We start from the raw sequence: 20,836 nt of genomic DNA on the forward strand, positions 1-20,836 counted from the left end.
TGAATTTACTGTGCTCTCTTGGTTTTCTTCTTACCTCACTGTATGTTCCTTTTCACTCTTGTTTTTTCACTCTTCCTTTTCTATTCAACCTCTAAATATTGGAATATCCCAGGGCTCGGTGTTGAGCCCTCTTTTGTATTATGCTTCTGCCTCTGGATACGTGAGTTTAAATATCATGTGTAGACACTAATGACATACAAATTTATAGATTTTGCTCTGTTTTCTCACCTGCCCAGTATTACCAACTACCTATTTGACAAATTTAGATGTATCTCACCTTAACATGTCAAAAAAGGGAATTGTGACTTTTCTTCCTAGACCTATTCCTTCTGCGGTTGTCTTTATCTCTCAGTAAATGGCATTGCCATTCACCAGTTGAGGAAGCCAAAAACCTGGAAGTTAAACTTGACTTCTCCCTTTTCCCTCACACCCCACATCTGTACCATTGGCAAAATATGTCTTACCAACAAAACTTTATGAATAAAGCTGTTGCAAACATTTGTGTGTAGGCTTCGTGTGAACATGTTTTCAAATCAGTAATACCTAGGAGCGTGATTGCTGATCGTGTGGTTAGACTGTATTTAGCTTTATAAGACACGATGAAACTGTCTTCCAAAGTGGCTAGACCATTTTACATTCCCACCAGAAATGAATGAGAGTTTCCATTGCTCTGTAGCCTCACTAGCAATTGGTATTGTTAGTTTTTTGTAGTTTAGCCATTCAAATAGGTGTTTAGTGGGATCTCATTGTTGTTTTAATTTGCATTCCCCCATGACGAATGATGTTGAGCATCTTTTCATGTTTATCATTCTTTTTTTTTTGGAGATGAAGTCTTGCTGTCTCACCCAGGCTGGAGTACAGTGGTGCAGTCTTGGCTCACTGCAACCTCCACTCCCCAGGTTCAAGTGATTCTCCTGCCTCAGCCTACCAAGTAGCTGGGATTACAGGTGTCCACCATCATGCCTGCCTAATTTTTGTATTTTTAGCAGAGATGGGGTTTCACCATGTTGGCCAGACTGGTCTGGAACTCCTGACCTCAAGTGATCTGCCCACCTTCGCCTCCCAAAGTGCTGGGATTACAGATATGGGCCACCACACCCGGCCTGTGTTTGTCTTTCTCATATCTTTTTTTAGTGAAGTGTCTATATTCAATTTTTTTCTGCTCAGACTGGGGAAGAGAGAAGTGTTTGTTAATGTTTGTTTTTCAGTTTTTTAAAAAAAAAATATATATATTCTCAACTTAAGTCCTTTTTTAAATATGTGATTTGGAAATATTTTTTTTTCTGTCTCTCTCTTTCTTTCTTTCTTTCTCTCTCTCTTTCTCTCTTTCACTCTTTCTCTCTCTCTGTCACCCATGGTGGAGTGCAGTGGTGCAATCTTGGTTCACTGCAGTCTCGCCAGCCTGGGCTCAAATGATCCTCCCACCTCAGCTGGGATTATAGGTGCACACCACCGCTCCTGGCTAATGTTTTGTATTTTTTATAGATACGGGGTTTTGGCATTTTGCTCAGGCTGGTCTTGAACTCCTGGGCTCAAGCGATCCACCCGCCTTGGCCTCCCAGAGTACTGGGATTACAGGCATGAGTCAGTCTGTGGCTTTTCTGTTCATTCACCTTGTAAAGCAGAAGTTTTTAAAATTTTGACAAATTCTAATTTATCAATTTTTTTCTTCATAGATTGTGTTTTTAAAAATATTTTTAAAAATTTCAATAGCTTTTGGGGTACAAATGGTTTTTAGTTACATGAATGAATTGTACAGTGGTGAAGTGTGAGATTTTAGTGCACCCGTAATCTGAGTAGTGTACATTGTATTCAATATGTAGTTTTTTAATCCCTCATTCCCCTCCTTAGGCCCTTCTGAGTTTCCAATGTACCACTGTATATACCTTTGTGTACCCATAGCTTAGCTCCCACTTACAAGTGAGGATATACAGTATTTAGTTTTCTATTCCTGAGTTACCTCACTTAGAATAATGGTCTCCAGCTCCATGTAAGTTGATGCAAAAGACATTATTTCGTTCTTTTTTATGGCTGGGTATTTTTTCATGGTGTATACATACCATATATTCTTTCTTTACTCATCAATTGATGGGCATTTTGGTTGGTTACATACCTTTGCAATTGTGAACTGTGCTGCAATAAACATATGTGTGCAGGTGTCTTTTTGATATAATGACTTCTTTTCCTTTGTGTGGATACACAGTAGTGGGATATTTGGATCGAATGGTAGATTTACTTCTTGGAGAAATCTCCGTATTGTTTTCCATAGAGGTTGTACTAGTTTACGTTCCCACTAGCAGTGTATAAGTGTTCCCTTTTCACCACATGCACACCAACATTTATTGTTTTTTCACTTTTTAATAATGGCCATTCTGGCTGGGCTAAGGTGGCATCTCATTTTGGTTTTAATGTGCATTCCCCCAATGATTAGTGATGTTGAGCATTTTATCATATATTTGTTGGCTTTTTTTTTTTGAGACACAGTTTCACCCTTGTTGCCCAGGCTGGAGTGCAATGGCACGATCTCGGCTCACTGCAGCCTCTGCCTCCCGGGTTGAAGCTATTTTCCTGCCTCAGGCTCCCGAGTAGCTGGGATAGTAGCTGGGATTACAGGTGTGCGCCACCACACCTGGCTAATTTTTTGTACTTTTAGTAGAGACAAGGTTTAACTATGTTGGCCAGGCAGGTCTTGAACTCCCGACCTCAGGTGATCAGCTGGCCTTGGCCTCCCAAAGTGCTGGGATTACAGGCGTGAGCCACCACGCCTGGCCTAGGCCATTTTTATATCTTCTTTTGAGAAGTGTCTGCATGTCATTTGTCCACTTTTTGATGGGATTTTTTTTTTCTTGCTGATTTGTTTGAGTTCCTTGTAGATTCTGGATATTAGTGCTTTGTTGGGCGCATAGTTTGCAAATATTTTTTCCCATTCTGTGGGTTGTCTCTTTACTCTGATGATTATTTCTTTTGTTGTGCAGAAGCTTTTAAGTTTAATTAGTTCCCATTTATCTATTTTTGTTTTATTTGCTTTTGGAGTCTTAGTCATAAATTCTTTGCCAGTTTCCAGAAAAATTTTTCCTAGGATTTCTTGTAGAATTTTTAGGAGTTCAGGTCTCAGATTTACCTCTTTAATACAGGGATGTCCAGTCTTTTGGCTTCCTTGGGCCACATTGGAAAAAAAAGAATTGTCTTGGGACACACATAAAATACATTAACATGGTAGCTGATGAGCTTAAAAAAAATTGCAAAAAGATCTTGTAGTATTTTAAGAAAGTTTACACATTTGCGTTGGGCCACATTCAAAGCCATTCTGGGCTGTGGGTTGGACAAGTTTGCTTTAATCCATGTTGAGTTCATTTTTGTAGGCATACAGTTTTATTCTTCTGCTTGTGGCTATCCAGTTTTCCCAGTACCATTTATTGAATAGGATGTTCTTTCTCCAATTTATGTTTTGGTACGCTTTGTCAAAGATCAGTTGGTTGTAAGTATTTGGCTTTATTCCTGGGTTCTCTATTCTGTTCTATTGGTCTGCATTTCTACTTTTATACCAGTACTATGCTGTTTTGGTTGCTGTAGCCTTGTAAATATAATTTGGAGTTAGGTAATGTGATACCTCTTGATTTGTTCTTTCTCTTAGAACTGCTTTGGCTATTCAGGCTCTTTTTTAGTTCCATATGAATTTTAGGATTGATTCTGTGAAAAATGATGTTGGTATTTTGATAGGAATTGCATTGAATCCGTAGATTGCTTTGGGCAGTATGATCATTTTCATGATATTGATTCTTGCAATTGATGAGCATGGGACATATTTACATTTGTTTGTGTCATTTGTGATTTCTTTCAGTAGTGTTTTGTAGTTCTCCTTGTAGAGATCTTTTACCTCCTTGGTTAAGTATACTGCTAGTTTTTTTTTTTTTTTTTTTTTTTTCGGCTATTGTAAAAGGGATTGATTTGAGAATCAGATCTTGATTTGATTTTCCCTTTATTTGGTTGCCCTTTATTTTTTTTCTCTTGCGTGATTGCTCTAGCTAGGAATCCCAGTATTATGATGAATAAAAGTGTGGTAAAAGTGGGCAACTTGGTCTTGTTCCAATTCTTGGGAGAGGTTGGCGATTCTTTCAACTATTCCCCATTTAGTATGATGTTGGCTGTGGATTTGTCATATATGGCTTTTATTATTTTGAAGTATATTCCTTCTGTGCCTAGTTTGTTGCTTGTTTTTATCATAAAGGGATGCTGGATTTTATCGGATGTTTTTTCTGCATCCATTGAGGTAATCATATGGTTTTTGTTTTAAATTCTGTTTATGTGGTGAATTTGCATTTATTGACTTGCATATTAGGCCATTCTTGCATTGCTGAAAAGAAATACCTGAGACTGGGTAGTTTATAAGAAAAGAAGTTTAATTGGCTTATGGTTCTGCATGCTGTACAGGAAGCATGGCACCAGCATCTGCTTTTGGGGAGGCCTCGGGAAGCTTTTACTCATGACAGAAGGTGAAGCAGGAGCAAGTACTTCACATGGTGGAAGCAGAAGCGAGAGAGAGAGTGAGGGGGGGACTTGTTACACACTTTTAAATGACCAGATCTTGCGAGAACTCACTATCACAAAGACAGCACTAATCCATGAAGGATTCACCCCCATGATCCAAACACCTCTCACTAGGCCCCACCATCAGCACTGAGGATCACAATTCAACAGGAGATTTGGCTGGGGACAAATACACAAACTATATCACATATATTGAACCATTCCTTCATCCCTTGGATGAAACCCACTTTATCATGGTCAGTTATCTTTTTGATGGGCTGCTGGATTACGTTTGTTAGTGTTTTGTTGATTTTTGCGTGTATGTTCATCAGGGATATTGGTCTGTAGTTTTCTTTTTTTGGTTACATTTTTCCCTAAGTTTGGTATCAGGGTGATATACAGGCTTCATAGAATGAGTTAGAGAGAATTCCCTCCTTTTTCTGAATCTTATCTTTTTTTTTTTAAACTGTAAGTTCAGGGGTACATGTACAGGATGTGCAGGTTTGTTACATAGGTAAACGTGTGTTATGGGGGTTGGTTGTACAAATTATTTCATCACTCAGGTAGTAAGCCTAGTACCCACTAGTTGTATTTACTGCTTTTTTCCCTTCTCCCACCCTCCACCCTCTGAAAGGCCCCAGTTTGTGTTCTTCCCTTCTATGTCTCCATGTGTTCTCATCATTTAGCTCCTGCTTTTAAGTGAGAACAGGTGGTATTTGGTCTTTTGTTTCTGTGTTAGTTTTCTAAGGATAATGGCCTCCAGCTCCATCCACATCCCTGCAAAGGACATAATCTCATTCTTTCTTGTGGCTGCATAATATTCCATGGTGTAGATGTACCACATTCTCTTTCTCAATCTTTTGGAATAGTTTCAGTAGGATTGGCACCACTTCTTCTTAGAAGATGTGGTAGAATTCTGCTATGAACCCACCTGGTCCTGAGTGAGTTTTTTTTTTTTTTTTTTGGTTGGCTATTTTTTAAATTGCTGATGCGTTCTCACTGCTTGCTATTGGTTTGTTCAGGATTTCTATTCCTGATGCAAGCTCTGGGGGTTGTATGCTCCTAGGAATTCAACCATTTCCTCTAGATTTTCTAGTTTATGTGCGTAGAGGTGTTCATAGTAATCTCAAATGATCTTTTGTATTTCTTTGGTGTCAGTTGTAATGTCTTCTGGATTCTGTTTTTGATGTTGTACATGAGAGCTTTTTACCAAACACAGATTTTCTCTGGTTTTTCTTAGAGTTTTACTGTTTTGGATTCTGCATTCAGGGCTGTCATCCATTTTGCATTAACTTTTGTATACAGTATGAATAATAGGTTGAGATTATCTTTTTTTGTCATATGATTGATCAGTTATTTCAGCATTATTAGTTGGAAAAACTGACCTTTCTTTATTAAATTTCCTTTGCATCTTTGTCAAATATTAAATATCAATAGTTGATGATATTTGAGTGAGTTTATTTTGGGGCTTTCCCTTGTGTTTTATGGGTATGTGTTTATCCTTTTTCTGATACAGTACCATTCTGTCTTGATTACTGTAGCTTTTTTTTCCTTTTCAACACTTTATATTGTTTATTAATGCAGTATTCATTAGATCTAAAATCTTCAGTTTCTAAGCACACTGTGTTTAGCTCTTACAGATCCTTCTGCAGTTTTAGGTTATTTCTACAGAGGTACCTTCAAGTGAATGAATAACATATTCTCTAATTCCTGAAAATATAGTATAGAATGAAATGATTTAAATATAATTTAGAGACATACTGATTATGGAAATAGATTATCTCTCAATACAATACTTTCTGTCTTGATAAAAGTAATAAAGCAAAGAAAATAATTCATTTCTGAAGTTGCTCTCCTTCACTTGTAAAGTTCTGATCTCTTCCCACTGTGCATATGTACCCTTTACTGTTAAGGAAAGCTTTGCATATGTAGATATAGAAGAATAAGCACGAAAATACTAAAGATATGTCATTCTCCTAAAGGAGACAAAAGTGGTTTTCAGTGATTCCTTGCCTCATGTTGATGAGTCTGTAGAATTCAGAACTCATTTGGACACAGCTAGTATCCCTGTTCTTGGGGTAGATATAAGGACACCAGGTCATTGGTAGGGAGGTACAGGCCCTTCCTCTGCTGCTGCAGAGAGATAATGACTCAAGAAAATTGGGCTGAAATTTGTTTTAAAAAAACCCAAAAAATATAAGTAAAATAATCACAGGTGCTGACTGATCGGTATTACATTTTAGATCAGCCGAATGCCTTTATTTTTACTTTATATCTATTTACCGGTGGCTGTAATCAAATGTCTGTTTAAAATTCCTCATTAACCACTGTAGGGTTCTAGCTTCAATATATTACATTGCCTTTTATCAGGCAACTCTACCATATTCATTCATATTGTATAAGCTTTGATTGCAGTAGATCTGGATTTAATATTGATTTCTAAGCTGGCCTTATGTAAATTATTTGGTATTTGAATTAAATGAATATTAATGATGTACGTTGGTTTTTTGGTTTTGAAGTATCTTCCTATGCTTGTGCCGATCGTATGGGAAAACTAGGCTAATAGTGTAAATAGATAGAATTGCTTGGTCTGATATTGAGTGGAACTTGCCTCTGGTATTGAGTGGAACCCCCTACCCCATTCAGAAGGCAGCAATATCTAGTTTCCCTATACCTATTAATGAGTGCTTTTCTGTTAAAATCAGAATATGGAAAAAAAGTCAATTTTTTCCCTTATGCACTGCTGAGAGCAAGCATAATTCTCTCAATGTTTTTAAAAATTTCCTTACAGTGTTACTTCTTCTAGACAACTGAGTGGGTGGAGAAAGAAAAGTGATAAGGAAAATGTTTTCATCTTGTACATCTTCCTCCAGCCCCTAAAATTCTCATCTGACATTTTGCAACATGTATAGTGGTGTCAGCATCTCTTCAAATATAGCTCCCTTCACGTTGGACCCTCTCAAGTTGGCTTCTTGAAGATCACACCCAGACAGATCACAGTTCTCTAAATCGGTTCCTGCCAGAGTTGCTCCTCTGAGGTTACAGTTCTTCAACTTTGCATTTTTTAAGGTAGCCACTCTCAGGTTAATTCCTGTCATCTGACTTCCTTCCATATCCACACCTTTCAGATTAGCACCTTCTAAACTGGCTTTAAGACCAGAAGGATCCTCAAAATTACACAGTTTCAGGGATGCTCCTTCTGCATTAGAACAGAGCATCTTGACTCCCTGGAGATTTGCACAGTCTAGCACTGGTCCAGAGAGATCAGCTCATTCAAGATTTGCACAGTAAAGATTTGCATGTGCAAGATTGCAGCGGCTTAAATTGGCCATTTTGAAGTTAATGTGTTGAAGGTCCTAACGAGAAAGATCAGCACCACTGAAGTTCAAACTCTGGCATCACAGTTCTGACTTGGTTGGAGTTGCTGGCAAAAATCGGACAAATTCCTTTCAAGATATTGGTGAATGATCCTCTGGTGGTTGAGAATTCTTTATTGCCAGTTCTAGGTGTTCAATCAGTGAGTCAATACCAAAAAATCTTGCTTCTTCTAACACACCCAATAAATTAATGCCATCATTTACAATGAGCTGTCCATGACACAGTAGTTCAAAGTGGGTTCAAAGTACTCAGGACTTTGGTCAATTAAGAAAGCTCCTCTATGATCTTGCTTATTTCCCCAGACACCTCTGTCCTTAAGCATGTGGGCCAGCATACTGTCAGGTTCTTTATTCACTAAAGTGCTCCGTGTAGTTGTAAAATACCTCCCTCCAACATTTAATGTTAGCCATTCTGTGTGGAATCCTAACAATCCTTCAGGAGGCTTAGAATCTGTCTGAAGATCAATAAATGGCTCTCCCTCACACACAAATAAAACATCATCATCCCTGATCAAAGCAATATTATCAATCAGTCCACCTTTCTCATTATACACACTGGTGGCTTTTATGCCGAGTTTACTGCTGGCCACAGAAAGCAAATCAGATAAAGTTCCATATACAGCAACCACCTTTCCGTTCTTGGGGCTGCCGTTTAGGAACAGGGTCACCCGCCTCATTGCGCTGCCCCTTGTGGGTCCTGAGTGAGCCACCATCCTCCCACTTGGTCCTTCTCCCACCTTTTTCTCTTCCCACCTTTCCCTTCCCTCCACCCACTTGGATTCACCTCCCTTTGCCACCTTCCTGCCCTTGGGGACCCACACACACATGCATTCTGTCCCACACCCAGGGCTCGGCCCGTCCTCCTACTACTACAGCTTTTAAATATTTCTTACATATTAACAAACTTGAATTTAAATTTGGTAGGGTGTTTTCCAACTTTTCTTTTTAAAAGTGGTTTTGACTATTCTAATTTCTTTACTTTTTCATGTAAATTTTAGAATCACCCTGTCTATATCTACAAATAATCTTGTTAGAATTATTTTGTGGATACATTCTTTTTGTACATATTTATGGGGTACATGTGATATTTTGTTATATGCAGAGAATATGTAATCAAGTTCAGGTATTTGAGGTATCCATCACCTTGAACATTTATTGTTTCTATGTGCTGGGAAGATTTCTAGTTTTCCCTTTTAGCTATTTTAGAATATGTGAGACATTGTTATTAATTATAGTCACCCTACTGTGCTGTCAAACATGAGAACTTATTCCTTCTAACTGTATGTTTGAACCTATCAACTGATTTCTCTTTATCTTCCCCCCTCCCCTACACTTCTTAGACACTGGTAACTATCATTCTAAGTCTCTACTTCCACAAGATCACCCTGTTGGGATTTTCTTTGGAATTATATTGAGTCTAAAGATCAATTTGGAGAATTGATGTTTTCACTATATTGAGGTTTCTGATTCATCAGCACAGTATATCTCCCCACTTATTTAGGCCTTCTGTTTCTTTCATGTACATTTTATACTGTATCAACGTAGGGATCCTGATTATATTAGATTTATACCTAAGCATTTTGTTTTTTTGAGTTATTACAAGTAGGAGTTTAAAATATTTTTTGGTTTCTAACTGTCATTGGTGCATAGAAATTTTATTGATTTTTTTGAATGTTGTTTTTTTATAGTTTCCTTGGGATTTTCTACATAAATGGTCATTGTGTCTTGGAATGAATGTTTTATTTCTCCTTTTACAATCCGAATGCCTTTTATTTTTTTTCTTGCCTTATTATACTTAACTAGGACTTCCAGATTGACATTGAATGTGAATGTGGTGGGGTCAGGTATCTTTGCTTAAAACCTGACATTTAGAGAAAATATTTGGTCTTTTACCATTAAATATGTCATTAACTGTAGGTTTTTTGTATGTACCTATTATGGACTGAATGTTTGTGTCCCCCCAAAATTTATATATTGAAGCCATCACCTCCAATGTTATAGTATTAGGAGGTGGGGGCCTTTGGGAGGTAATTAAGTTTAGGTGAGGTCATGAGGGTGGATTCTCTATGATGCGATTAGTGCCCTTCTGAAAAAAAGGAATAGATAACAGAGCCTCCAGTCTCCTGACCATATGAAGATACAGGAGAAGGTGGCCCATCTGCAAGCCAGGAAGAGATCCCTCACCAACTTCCAGAATTATGAAAAATAAATGTATGGTGGTTAAGCCACCCAGTCTATGGTCTTTTGTTATAGCAGCCCTAGCTGACTGAGACAATATGCTTTATCAAGTTGAGTAAGTTCTTTTCTATCACTGGTTGGCTGAGAGTTTTTATCATGAATGGCTGTTGAGTTTTGTCGAATGCCTTTTCTGAATTTTTTATCTTATTATGTTAATGTGGTTAATTACATTGATTTTTGATTGTTAAACCAGACTTGTATTCTTGGAACAAAGCCTTCTTGGTTGCAATGTACTATTCCTTTTAGATACTAGTTTAATATTTTTTCAAAGATCTTAGCTTTTATGTTGATGAGGGATGTTGTTTGTTAGCTTTCTTATGTCATATTGTACTTGATTTTGGTATCAGGGTAATGGTGGCTTCATAAAATGAATTTGGAAGTGTACTATCCAATTCTGTTTTGGGGAAACTGTTGTGAAAAAGTGATGTTACGTCTTCCTCAAATGTTTGGTAGAATTTGCCAGTATAGCCAACTGGGCTGGGGTTTTCTTTTCTGTTTTTGAAAGCTTTTAACTATGAATTCAGTATATTTAGTCGATATAGGACTGTTCAAGTTCTTCCTTCCTCTAAGTTACCAAATTTATGTGCATAAGATTATTATAATAGTAATATTTCTTTGGGGTCAGTAGTGATATATCTCCTGATTTTCCCTGAATTGATGGTAATTTGTGTCTTCTCTCTCTTTCTCTCCTTTTCTTGTTCTGGCTAAAAGTTTATCAACTTTATTGATTTATTTTCTCCTACTTTCTTTTTCCTATATTTTAAGATGGATGCTTTAATTATTAATTTGAGACTTTTCTTATTTTCTAATAGAAATGCTCTAAGCATTTCTTTAACTATGTCCCACAACTTTCAGATGTTATAGTTTCATTTTTATTCAGTTCACTTGGGATTACCTTTTTGACCCATGGGTTATTAGTGTGATGTTTAAATATACAAGTATTTGAGATTTTTTTCTTATTGGCTTCTAATTTAATTCTCTTATGATCTAGAAACATACTTTAAAAAAAAAAAAACATTTCTGGCCTCAAGTGATCCTTTCACCTCAGTCTCCCAAAGTACTGGGATTGTAGGCATGAGCCATCACACCCAGCCCTTGGAAACATACTTTGAATGATTTTAATTTTTAAAATATCTGATGAAGTGTGTTTTGTTACTTAGAATATGATTTTAGTGAATTTTCTGTGTGCACATGTAAAGAATGTGTACTCACTTGTCAACACTTAGTGCTGCTCCCTAGTCAAAGCCACTGTCAATCTTCGCATGACTCACATTAACATCTTCGCAGTTGGACCTATAAATTCTTTTTTTTTCTCGTTTTTCAACAGGCTTTCCTTCACTGAGCAGCCCTATAGATTCTTTTTTTTTTTTGCTTAAACAGACTTTCCTTCACTGGGCAACCAGAATATTTTTTAAAAAGTATTTAGTTTCCAGCCTGTGCAGTATAGCAGAAACCACATCTCCATAACAAATAAAAAATCAGCTGGGTGTAGTGGTGCTTGCCTTGTAGTCCCAGCTACTTGGGAGGGTGAGGTGGGAGGATCTCTTGAATTCAGGAGGTTGAGGCTGCAGTGAGCTGTGGTGGTTGCACCACTGCACTTGAGCCTTAGCAACAGAGTGAGACCTCATCTGTAAACAAACACCCCCCCCCAAAAAAAAAAAACTTAATAAAATTATTTATTTTGGTATAATTTTAAACTTAAAGAATAGCTGTAAGTTAAAAGGGGTGTAAAGCTTATTTATACTTCTTTTTCAGATTTACCAATTGCTAACATTTTGTCTCATTGCTTTATTTTCACCTTACCCCTTCCTTCCTTTTCCCTCCTCCGTTCCTCCCTCAACTAACACAAACTAACCCACCTTCCTATCCCACCTGTATATACACACTCATATGTATATATGCATATGCATATAAATTACATATATGTGAGTTTAATTTTCAGCTTTTGAAAGTAAGTTGTAAACGTCATGCTCTTTTACTCCTAAATTCTTCAGTGAGGTTTTCCTAATAACAATACATTTTCATACATAATCATAATTTTCTTTTTTAAGAGACAGGGTCTTGCTTTGATGCCCAGGCTGGATGAGAATCCCTGGGCTCAAGCAGTCCTTCTGCCTCAGCCTACCTAGTAGCTGGGACTACCAGGCACAAGTTACCATGCCTGGTGGATAGCCATGAATTTAACATTGATAACATATTATCTAAATCACATTCCACATTCATGTTTCACTGATTATCTCAACAATCTCTATAATGATTTTTTCACCAGTTCCAGGCTCTGATCAAGATCACACATTGTATATAGTCATCATATCTGTTGTCTCCTTTAATTGGGAATGGCTTCTCTGCATTATTTGGTCTTTATTTTTCCTTGACATTTTTTGAGGACTGCAGGTCAGTGATTTGATAAAATGTAGAATTTGATTTTATCTCATAGTTTGAATTAGGTTATGCATTTTTAGAAGGACTATGACAGAAATGATATTGTGTCCTCCTTTCTTCATCATACCAGGAAGTATGTGATGTCAGTTTCAGTTTGTCCTTGCATTGGTGATGTTAACCTAGATCACTTGTTTAAGGTGGTGTCTACCAGGTTTTTCCACTATAAAGTTACTGTCTTCTCATTGCAATTACTAAGTAATTTGCAGGGAGATTTTGAGACTTTGTAAATATTCATTTTCAAACTTTTCTCCACAATTTTAGCATCTATTGATGATTCTTTCCTGAATCAGTTATTACTGTGATGATTGCAAAATGATGATCTTTTAACTCCATCATTCATTTTGTGTTTATCAGTAGCGTTCTACTAAATGGAAGACCTTTGTTTGTTTGTATATTTATTATATTAGTATACACTCAATGGTCCTTGTTTTAGTGAATGGTTTATAATTCGTTACTATCATTATTTATCTTGATGCCCTAACTATTCCAGATTTAGCCAGCAGAAGGCTCTTCAACATGTGCTTTATCCTTTTAACATGTCTCCATCATCTTTGTAGTACTTTCTTTTTTTTTTTTTTAACACAACAAAATGTTCCACGTACATCTTGCTCCTTTCCTACCCCATCTCTATAATCAATAATTTTTGCAAGAAGCCCTGGTTCCTTTTAAGGGGAGGTGATTGTTAGAGACCAGGATCTCTGTGTTAGTTTTGCTGGAATATATTACTTCTAGACATTCTTAACATACAGAGGCCAGGCGCAGTGGCTCACGCCTGTAATCCCAGCACTTTGGGAGGCCGAGGCGGGTGGATCACGAGGTCAAGAGATCGAGACCATCCTGGCCAACATGGTGAAACCCCGTCTCTACTAAAAATATAAAAAATTAGCCGAGCGTGGTAGCGGACGCCTGTAGTCCCAGCTACTCGGGAGGCTGGGGCAGGAGAATGGCGTGAACCCGGGAGGCGGAGCTTGCAGTGAGCCGAGATCCCGCCACTGCACTCCAGCCTGGGCGACAGAGCCAGACTCCGTCTCAAAAAAAAAAACAAAAAACCAAAAAACATACAGAATTAGAGAATAACTAACACATATATACATATACAACAATTTTATCTACCTATTAAAAATCATGAGTTCACATTGATACCCTTAATTTCTATTTAACATCAGAGAGTTCATTCTAGTCTTCCGCCTTTTCACTTTTGTAACTATCTTCTCCAACAGGGCTAAACCTTACTCCAATTATCCCCAACACATTTCCTCCTTGGCTTAGTTCTTCATTATATTGAAGGCAGTTTCAGAATTGCTAATGTATACCACTGCAAAAAAGAAACAAATGTATTAATTAGAATTCAGTATTTATTTACAGTTCTTTTGGTCTTAGACTGAGAATATGTACTAGGTTCCTAGGCTATTTTAACTAATTACTACAAACTTTGTGGCTTAAAACAACAGAAATTTATTCTTTTACTATTACAGAGGCCAGAAAGCTGAAATCAAGGTGTTGGCAAGAATGTTGGCTCTGGCAAGAATACCCTTTCTTGCCTTTTTCAGCTTCTGGTGACTCGGGGTATTCCTTGGCTTGTGGCTATATAACTCCATTCTCTGCCTCTGTCTTTACATAGCCTTCTCTTTTTGTCTTTTTCTCTTCTCTTTTTTTCTTTAAAAAAATTTTTTTTTTTTCTTGAAACAGGGTCTCATAATGTTGCCCAGGCTGGAGTGTAGTGGTGTGATCTCAGTTCACTGCAGTCTCCATCTCCTGGGCTCAGGCCATCTTCCACCTCAGCCTCCCAAATAACTGGGACTACAGGCACCTGCCACCACACCTGGCTAATTTTTGTATTTTTTGTAGAGATGGGGTTTAGCCATCTTGCCTAGGCTGGTCTCTAACTGAGCTCAAGTGATCTGCCTGCCTTGGCCTCCCAAAGTGTTGAGATTACAGGTGTGAGCCACCACGCCCGGCCTTCTTCTATCTCTTATAAGGACATTTGCCATTGGATTTTGAGCCTGCACAGAATCGCATCTAGATTTTTTTTTTTTTTTTTTTGAGATAGGGTCTTGCTCTCTTGCCCATGCTGAAGTGTAGTGGTGTAATAATGGCTCACTGCAGCCTCGACCTCTTGGGCCCAAGAGAACCTCCCATCTCAGCCTTCCAAGTAGCTGTGACTACCATTGTGTGCCACCATGCCCAGATAATTTTTTTTTCTTTTTTTTGTAGAGATGGGGTTTTGCCATGTTGCCCAGGCTGGTCTGGAACTCCTGAGCTCAAGTGATCCGCCTATCTTGGCCTCCCAAAGAGCTGGGATTACTGGCATGAGGCACCGCACCCAGCCGAGATTGTTAATTATATCTGCAAATAACCTTTCCCAAAATAAGGTCATGTTTACATGTTCTTGGGATTAGAATATGGACATATCTTTTTGGGGGCCATCAACCCACTTACAGGGTAGATAGTTATCTGGGGTATTCCCTTCTGTTTATTCTTTCAGTATATGTGTTACTAATTTGAAATGTAAGGTTGATTTGTTCCTGTTTATATTCAATTTTTGGTTGTCCCATCCTTATTTTTTTTGTTTGAATACGTAAAATGTTAACACTGTTCCAAAAGTCAAAAAATGAATAAAGAATCACAAACTATGATGGCTATTATTAAGGAAATGCACAGGTACTAAGGTAAAGAACAATGTGGTGGGCCATGTTTACTTACATAGAGGACCAGGGAATACTTATTTGAGCAAGTGGCATGTAAACTGAGATTGAAATAATGAGAAGGAGCCAGTCATGAGAAAGTGGAAAAAAGAGCTTTCCAGCGTAGGGAAAGCATATAAGAAGGCCCTGATATGGGGCAGATTGGAGGAACTGAAAGGAAGGAAGTGGCTGGTATGTGTTGGGCATGAGGGAACACAAAGTAAGTGAGGGAACACAAAATAAGTGAAGTTGGAAGGAACATGGAGCCAGAAAATAAAATTCGTTGTGGACTGTGTATATTAGGGTTCCCTAGAAGGACAGAACTAATGGAATATACATACAGGGGAGTTGATCAAGTATTAACTCACATGATCGCAAGGTCCCACAATAGGCCGTATGCAAGCTGAGGAGCAAGGAAGGTAGTCTGTGCACCAAAACTGAAGAACTTGGAGTCCGATGTTCGAGGGCAGGAAACATCCAGCATGGGAGAAAGATGTAGGCTGGGAGGCTAGGCCAGTCTCTCATTTCACATTTTTCTGCCTGCTTATATTCTAGCCGAGCTGGCAGCTGATCAGATTGTGCCCACCCAGATTAAGGGTGGGTCTGCCTTTCCCAGCCCACTGACTTAAATGTTAATCTCCTTTGGCAACACCCCCACAGACACACCCAGGATCAATACTTTGTATCCTTCAATCCAATCAAGTTGACACTCATTATTAACCATCACACTGTATTAGAGGTTATAAAGCCAGTAAAAGGTTAAGTGGCATTTTAATTTAATTAAATTGATCAGTTTATTTATTTTGAGATGGTGTCTGACCTTGTCACCTAGGCTGGAGTATACTGGTGCAGTTGTAGCTCACTGTAACCTCCATCTCTTGGGTTCAAGGGATCCTCCCACTTTAGTCTTCTAAGTAGCTGGAACTATAGATGTCTATCCCACACTCAGCTAAGTTTTTATTTTTAATTTTTGTAGTGACAGGATCTCACTCTGTTGCCCAGGCTGATCTCAAACTGCGGACCTTAAGTGATTGTTCTGCCTCAGCCTTCCGGAAGTGCTGGGATTATAGTTGTGAGCCACTGTGCCGACATTATGGCATATTTAGAACTACATATATATATATATATATGTATGTATGTTTATGTATTTTTTTTCCATTAACTTTTATTTTAAGTTCTAGGGTGCATGTGCAGGATATACAGGTTTATTATATAGGTAAATGTGTGTCATGGTGATTTGCTGCACAGATCAACCCGTCACCTAGGTATTAAGCCCAGCATCCATTAGCTATTCTTCCTGATGTTCTCCTTCCTTCCACCCCGCACCCCCGAGAGGCCCCAGTTCGTGCTGTTCCCCCGACAGTGTGTCCATGTGTTCTTATCGTTCAGCTCCCACTTATAAGTGAGAACATGCAGTGTTTGGTTTTCTGTTCCTATGTTAGAACTATATTTTTAAGGGATTATACTGATTGCTATGTAGAGCACATGAGGTAAAATGAAAGCAGAGATGGGCGCAGTGGCTCACTCCTGTAATCCCAGCACTTTGGGAGGTGAGGCGAGCGGATCACTTGATCCCAGGAGTTCAAAACCAGCCTGGGCAACATGGTGAGACCGCGTCTCTACAAAAAAATACAAAAATTAGCCAGGCATGGTAGCTCATGCCTGTAATCCCAGTCACTTGGGAGGCTGAGGCAGGAGGATCACTTGAGCCTGGGAGGCCAAGGCTACAGTAAGCTGTGAACATGCTACTGCACCCCAGCCTGGGTGACTGAGTGAGACCCCTGTCTCAAGAAAAAAAAAAAAAAAAAAAAGAAAGAAAAAGCAGAGAAACTAATAACAAACATGTTACAGTACATATTAACTGATATAGAAGCATGAGAGAATGTTGTGAGAGAATAAGTGATAGTGATGAAAAAGATAAAAGTGAATAGATTTTAGAAAGTGAATAGAAATAGAATGTATTTTGGATAGAATTGTCAAGAATAACTGGTGGATTGAATCTGTGTAGATAGAAGGTTTTAGGACTTTGGTTATGGGAATATTTAAGAACAACTCCCATATTTTTAGCTTGAGCTACTAGGAGAGAAACTGATTGAAAATAAAGTGGGCAGAAAGAATCAAGATTTTCCCTGTACCTGTTGTGTTCGAGATGCCTATGATATGCAGATAGAAATGTCAAGTAGATAGTTGGATGTGCAAGCCTTGAGTTCAGGGGTGGAAAATGAGATCTCAGACTTGTCGTCTAGTCCTTCCAGGTATTGGTTCAATTCATGCCTCCCACATGGCTAAGAGTCTCCACCTCCCCTCATTTGTATTCTGTAAACATGAACAGAATGTCAGGCCTTGGCCAGATACTATTTGAGGCATTGTAGACAACTTTGGCTGAAGATGATCTCCAGGCCCATTATCTTTCCAGAGAGTTACTGTTATTTTTCTTGTAAGTCACTTAAATATGTACATTGTACTTCTTTAGTCACAGTTTTATTTTGAACTGTGTCAGAGTAAGAGATACTGCGGTTATTATACTAAAAAAGACCAGGCTCTTTTCTGTCCCACGTAAATCTGACTTGCTGTATGAGACCACTCTAGCTGACTTTACTGCCTAAGAGGGAATTATGCATTTGTGTATATGTGTGTGTTTATGTTTGCTATGTACTCTAGTTGATTTGGTGTATATGTCAGTTTATATATATCAGCATCACATTGTTTTAATTATAGTGTTTTTATATTCTCTATACTTAGTGGAGCTAATTTTCCTCAATCATTTAAAATATATTCTTCCTTTTCTCACATACTTATTTTTACAGAGGCATTGTAGAATCAAGGTTGTTGACACATTTTTAGGAAATATGAATTTCCCTTCCAATCTCTTGCCTTCACCTTGCTTATTTGTAAATGCTTTCTATTCTTGATTCTCTTCCATTGAAGAAAGGAGTTAAGATCTTTGAAGAAGGACCTGTCTTTCTTATTATGGCTTTACCTTTCTTTTTTTCTTCTAAAGAGAGGATGTCATTTTCCTCTCCATTTCCCACCTTACTAAGCACCTGTTACATACAAGCACTGAGTTAATTCCTGAGGTGGGCACAAGGTGGTACACAAAGAGTTAAAGTGAAATAAATGAAGCATGTTATGAGAGAAAATTGGGATAAAATAATATAGGTTTATAATTAAGATGGTGCTCTTTTGGGGGAACTAAACATTTTTACATTTAAAAATGACATGTCAATTTCTAGTCAGTTTATTTTTTACCTTGTTAAAACATCTTTTTTTTTTTCCTTTGTCTTTATTTTTAAGGGTCATACAGCAATGCTTCATACTGGCTCATGGCATCCCAAAATAAAGGGAGAATTTATGACTTGCTCAAATGATGCGTGAGTATTGTTGATAATTCATCTAATACATTCCTATCTTTAGGTATTTTATTTAACATTTGTATTGTTAACAATCTTGGCAGTAATGTAGTAAGTGGAATATTAGGAATTCTGATTTTATATATATATATATATATATATATTTTTTTTTTTAAGGGGGAGTCTTGCTCTGTTGCCCAGGCTGGAGTGCGGTGGTACGATTTTGGCTCACTGCAACCTCCACCTCCTGGGTTCAAGTGATTCTCCTGCCTCAGCCTTCCAGGTAGCTGAGATTACAGATGCCCACCACCACACCCGGCTAATTTTTGTATTTTAGTAGAGATGGTGTTTCATCATGTTGGTTAGGTTGGTCTCGAACTCCTGACCTCAAATGATCCGCCTGCCTCAGCCTTCCAAAGTGCTGAGACTACAGGTGTGAACCACCGTGCCTGGCCTATATATTCTTGTTCTTTACTTTGATTTTATCTGATAGTGTAGTATTTGATTAAACAAAAATAGACACTATGAAAACAAGAGTGGTATAAATTCCTGTAGAGTTTATTAAGGTTGGATCAGATTGATGCTATTAAGTGGACTCAAAGGGCTTTGAAGTTGTGACTAATTATTACTTTGTATAATAAAGGCTTATTTCCATCTGAGTCTAATAGCTAACATAAGCTTATTGGCTAAGATTGATTTTGAAAGGAATAACCGAGGAAATTGATTAAATTTGGTGTGTATGTCAGTTCATACATACCAGCATCACATTGAAGCAAATTAATTAAATTTCCTCGGTTATTAAATTTTTTTTTTTTTTGAGATGGAGTTTCGCTCTTGTTGCCTAGGCTGGAGTGCAATGGCACAATCTCAGCTCACTGCAGCCTCCACCTCCTAGGTTCAAATGATTCTCCTACTTCAGCCTCCCAAGTAGCTGGAATTAACAGGCATGCACCACCACACCAGGCTAATTTTGTATTTTTAGTAGAGACGGGGTTTCACCATGTTGGCCAGGCTGGTCTCGAACTCCTGACCTCAGGTGATCCACCTGCCTCGGCCTCCCAAAGTGCTGGGATTATAGGCGTGAGCTATGGTGCCAGACCCTAAAATTTTTTTATTTTAATTTTTATGAGTACAGAGTAGGTATATGTATTTATGGGGTATGTGAGATATTTTGATACAGCCATGCAATGCATAATAATCACATCAATAATCACATCGTGTAAAATGGGTATCCATCTCCTCCCTTTGTGTTACAAGCAATCCAATTAAACTCTTTTAGTTATTTTATTTTATTTTATTTTTTATTATATTATTTATTATATATTATATATTATTTATTTTATTTATTATGTTATTTATTTTTTTGAGATGGAGTTCCACTCTTGTCACCCTGGCTGGAGTGCAATGTCACGATCTCGGCTCACTGCACCTTCCAACTCTCGGGTTCAAGTGATTCTCTTGCCTTGGCTTCCCAAATAGCTGGGATTACAGGTTCTTGCCACCATGCCCAGCTAGTTTTTATATTTTTAGTAGAGATGGGGTTTTACCATGTTGCATAGGCTGGTCATGAACTCCTGAACTCAGGTCATCCACCCACTTCGGCCTCCCAAAGTGCTGGGATTATAGACATGAGCCGCTGCACCCAGCCTCTTTTAGTTATTTTAAAATGTACAGTTATATTATTATTGACTATAGTCACTCTGTTGTGCTATCAAATATTAGGCCTTATTCGTTCTTTCTTTTTTTTTTTTTTTTTTTAACCCATTAACCATCCTTACCTCATTCCCACACTCCACTACCCTCTTCAGCTTTTGGTAACCATCGTTCTTCTCTCTGTGTTCAGGAGTTCCATTGTTTTGATTTTTGGATCTCACAAATAAGTGAGAACATGCAATGGTTGTCTGCGTGTCTGGCTTATTTCATTTAACGTAATGATCTCCAGCTCCATTAATGTTGTTATAAGTTACTGGATCTCATTCTTTTTTCATGGCCGAATAGTACTCCATTGTATATATGTACCACATTTTCTTTATCCATTCATCTGTTGATGGATGCTTAGTTTGCTTCTGAATTTTGGCTATTGCAAACAGTGCTGCAACCAGCGTGGGAGCACAGATATCTTTTCGATGTACTGATTTACTTTGTTTTGGATATATACCCGGCAGTGAGTTTGCTAAATCATATGGTAGCTCTGTTTTTAGATTTTTGAGGAACCTCC

At 38.0% G+C, this 20,836-nt stretch overlaps 1 protein-coding gene and 1 pseudogene across 4 annotated transcripts in view; one reads left to right on the top strand and one right to left on the bottom strand.

Annotated features, from left to right (window-relative positions):
• Positions 1–20,836, top strand: part of WDR70 (WD repeat domain 70) — a 365,884-nt gene that overhangs the window by 120,123 nt on the left and 224,925 nt on the right. For all 4 annotated transcript variants that reach the window (XM_054555494.2, XM_054555493.2, XM_002815513.6 and 1 more), the window contains exon 9: positions 18,563–18,639. In XM_054555494.2, coding sequence (XP_054411469.1) covers positions 18,563–18,639 — 77 coding nt within the window. The remainder of the gene's footprint in view (positions 1–18,562; positions 18,640–20,836) is intronic.
• On the bottom strand, positions 7,326–8,585 carry LOC100438353 (BTB/POZ domain-containing protein KCTD9-like; annotated as a pseudogene).

The sequence above is a fragment of the Pongo abelii genome, chromosome 4 (genome assembly GCF_028885655.2).
Source record: "Pongo abelii isolate AG06213 chromosome 4, NHGRI_mPonAbe1-v2.0_pri, whole genome shotgun sequence".
NCBI classification, from domain to species: Eukaryota; Metazoa; Chordata; class Mammalia; order Primates; family Hominidae; genus Pongo; species Pongo abelii.